Source organism: Suricata suricatta, chromosome 3, assembly GCF_006229205.1.
Source record: "Suricata suricatta isolate VVHF042 chromosome 3, meerkat_22Aug2017_6uvM2_HiC, whole genome shotgun sequence".
NCBI classification, from domain to species: Eukaryota; Metazoa; Chordata; class Mammalia; order Carnivora; family Herpestidae; genus Suricata; species Suricata suricatta.
The window spans coordinates 173,332,463-173,335,894 of record NC_043702.1 but is presented as its reverse complement, the minus strand read 5'-3'; the positions used below and the strand labels follow the sequence as shown (position 1 = coordinate 173,335,894).

Below are 3,432 nucleotides of genomic sequence, written 5' to 3'. Positions count from 1 at the left end.
TCCTATCTTGCCTCTGTCTTCTGGAAGTTTTCATTGCCAGTCGAGTATGCCCACTGCAAGCCTGGAGGGAGGCAGCCTGTGATGGGAGCCTGCCCAGAGGCCCCCCGCCGGTGCTGGGCCCCCTGGCTCCTGGGATTCACCAGCCTCCTCCTCAGTGAGTGGCCTGGGTCCCTGGGGGGGAGGCCGTGTGCGGGGCAGGGAGGGGGCTCCTGTGGGTCTGATGTCTGTGGGGCAGGACCCGACACACCACCGCTGTCACATGGCAGGTGCGGGGCCTCTGTTTCCCAGCTGTGGGCGGAAGGGAAAGAGGACAATGAGCTTGTGCTGGTGGCGAGGCCAGATCTGGGTGCCAGGTACCCTCACGGGGTCCCCGGTGCTGGGTCCCGGCCCTGGGCTCCTGCATAGACTCCTGGGGCTGTGGGAACAGGACCCTGTAGACCAGGCGGCTTGAACCACATCAAGTTATTGTCTCACATCCGGGTCTGTGTGGAGCTGAGGGAGCTCAAGGCCAACGGGGAGGGTGTGGTTCCCCCTCACCCCTGCCCTCACTCCTCACAGATGGGGAGCAAATCCTGAGGCTGCTCTCAGGCCTCTCTCCTCCTGGTTGGTGGCCCAGGGCTCCGCCCATGGCCTGCTACCTGGGTCTCCCCACAGCACAGCAAAACATAGCAGTGGGCTCATCCTAGCAGCGAGGGACAGGATGTCAGGAAGACAGAAGTCACACTCCTGAGAGACCCGCTGTCACAGAGCGACGTCCATCACTGTAGCTGAGCTCCCTCCGCAGAGCACGGCCCAGGGCGCGGCCCCCACTGCAGGGCCGGGGCTCCTGTGGCGGGTGGGCGGTGGGGCCTCTGCACCACGGAGGAAGCTCCCCCTGCACTGGTGCACTTGGCATTGACCCCAACGGGCCCAGTGCTTTCCATCTGTGATGTCATCACGTCCAGATGCTCAGTGTAAGGCAGTGAGGACACTCGGGTCAGCATTCAGGACCGTGTTCAAGGGGACGCCCCACTGGGACAGGACCCGATTCCAGCATCGCTCCGGATTCACACTCTGCCCCGCCCCCTGGAGTCCAGGGAGTCTGCGGGGTGGGTTCATTAACACAGCGGGTCTACGGTTTTCTCCTCGTTCTTCATGAAACACACTCACACTTTCTGTCTCCACTGCCCTAGGCGCCTTCAGCACTGTGGTCAGGAGCCCTGGGGCCCGTGGGTCTGGAGTGGAGGATTCTGGAAGCCGAGTTTCCCTGAAGGGGATTCAAGGAGGCTCTGTGGTGTTTCATGTGAACAGACGTCCAGACGCCCTTCCTGAAGCCGAGCTGGAGAAGGTCTCTTGGGCCGTTAAGAACAAGACAAATTACATGGTCCTCCTGCGCGTCTCTCCCGGGGTAGATGGTCCAGAATGGGTCAACTCCCGGGACAAGTTGGAGAAGAGGGTCCATGTGCTCAACACGACAACCCTGAGGATGGACAAGCTGACCCTGGAGGACAGTGGGCAGTACCGGGCTCGATCCTCCTTCACCGCGGGATAGAAAATGACCAGTATTTCCACCTCAGTGTGTACGGTACGTGGTGGCCCCTCCCCCAGGACACACCGACCCCCTCTGTGGTCCCTTGGGGGTGTCCATGGCCCCATTGCAGGGTCCCTTCCAGACCCCAGACCTCAGGCTCTGCTTCTCCCTTGAAATCAGAAGCCATGTGGTCACCGCGAGTGGGGGCGGGACTGAGACTCCCGGCAGGGGCGGGTCCTCGGGGCTTCAGGAAGGAGAAGGGAAACTTGGGGATGTGGGGTTTTGCCGGAACCCTCACTGTGCTCACGGGACACGTGCCCGTGACTGGTGTGGTGGCGGCTGTTGCGGCTGTCACAGATGGGACCGCCAGGGGTCTCAGCGCTTTCCCCACCGTGTGTGCACCTGTGCTGTGGGTCAGGGTCAGACCCGGGGCCACCGTAATGAGGGTCAGGTGTCCGCAGGGCTGTGCTCCTTTCTGGAGGCTCCGGGGGAGGATCCACGTCCTTCCTGTCCCACCTTGTAGTGGTGGCCGCGCCCTTGGCCGGTGATCTCTTTCTCCACCTGCAAAGCTGGACCTGGTGGGCTGATCCTTCTGGTCCTTCATCCCTCCCTCTCCTCTTCTCCTCTGACCATGTGTGAGGACCCTATGATCCCTCCTCGCCCATCGGGGATCCAGACCATCCCTAGTTCCGGGTCAGCTGGTTCGCGGGCTCAGTTCCCTTTCACCATGGACCCTAAGACACCTGCAGGCTCTGAGGGTTAGCACGTGGTCATATTTTGGGACACTCGTCACCATGCACTATCCACAACCCACGTGGGGTTTTTATGCCCTGTCGCCTCCTCCTTCTCAGCATAGCCCGAGGCCACCCTCACTCCCAGACCCCCTGGTGCAGCTCTGAACCTCCAGGGACACAGGAGACGTTCACAGGGGGGCCCTTCCTCAGAAACGCAGTCAGCACCTCTCTCTGTCTCTGTTTCTGATTCCCCTCTGTGTCGGGAGACATCTGCTCTGGGGAGGTGGGTCCTGCAGCCTCGGGTCCGTGACATTCCCAGACAGACTGTCAGCTTTCTTGTCCCTAGTCTCCTATGTGCCTACACTTCAATGCACGTTTCACCGATGATTTTGCTGGCCATTCCTTGGGGCCCCACTGTGTCCCTCAGAGACAGCCTCTCCTGCTGGGAGCTTGGGGCTGTTCTCTGGGGGCCAGAGCTGCCAGGTGGCCTTATGTACCTTGGGCTGTAGGGTCCTGGGCACCATTGGAGCAGGAGGAGGGCCCAGAGCCAGAGTAGTAAGATCCTTCTGTCCCAGACTTCTCTGTCTCATGGAGGATACTGTACTGACTTAGAGTCAATGGGTTTTGGGCTGGTGGGATCAAGTATGTATTTTCTCCGGGGAAATTATCAGACGTGCTCAGTGCAGTGAAATCACCTGGGGCTTCCCTCAGCGGCTCCTTCCTTACAGTCACTTGCTGTGTATTTGGGTCAAGTCTGTCTTGTCTGTAAAATGGACGCACCATCCTTAGGGGGAGGGGCCAGGGCCTCAATGAGTTTCTGCATGAGAAAGCATGAGTGTTATGGTCTCCACCAGGTGACACTCTGTCCTCCTGTCCCTCCTGCCCCAGAGCCCGTGTCCCGTCCCCAGATCCTGGCCGAGATTCTGTCCCTCACACGAGACTGGTGCAACGTCACCCTGGAGTGCCACCTCATGGGAACCACGGGGGCCGTGACCGTGTCCTGGGAGAGCAAGGGCCTCCCCAGGGAGCTGGAGCAGACGGGGGCCCTGGGCCCGGCCCCCACCCCCTGGACCCTGGCTCTGCACCTGCCCCTGAGCTGGCCCAGCCCCAGCGTCACCTGTGTGGTCAACAACCCGGTGGACCAGAAAACTGCCACCCGGGACCTCGGGGAGGTCTGTGGCCACGGTG

General features: G+C 61.2%; 1 protein-coding gene across 2 annotated transcripts in view; it reads left to right on the top strand.

The window, feature by feature from the left end:
* Positions 1 to 61: 61 nt before the first annotated feature.
* Positions 62 to 3,432, top strand: part of LOC115288528 — a 5,312-nt gene continuing 1,941 nt past the window's right edge. The window contains exons 1-3 of one of the 2 annotated variants that reach the window (XM_029935925.1): positions 62 to 154; positions 1,173 to 1,564; positions 3,133 to 3,429. In XM_029935925.1, coding sequence (XP_029791785.1) covers positions 1,402 to 1,564; positions 3,133 to 3,429 — 460 coding nt within the window. In that variant the 5' untranslated portion in view covers positions 62 to 154; positions 1,173 to 1,401. Of the gene's footprint in view, positions 155 to 967; positions 1,089 to 1,172; positions 1,565 to 3,132; positions 3,430 to 3,432 lie in introns of those variants that run through there. The other variant, XM_029935926.1, reaches the window with a different exon arrangement.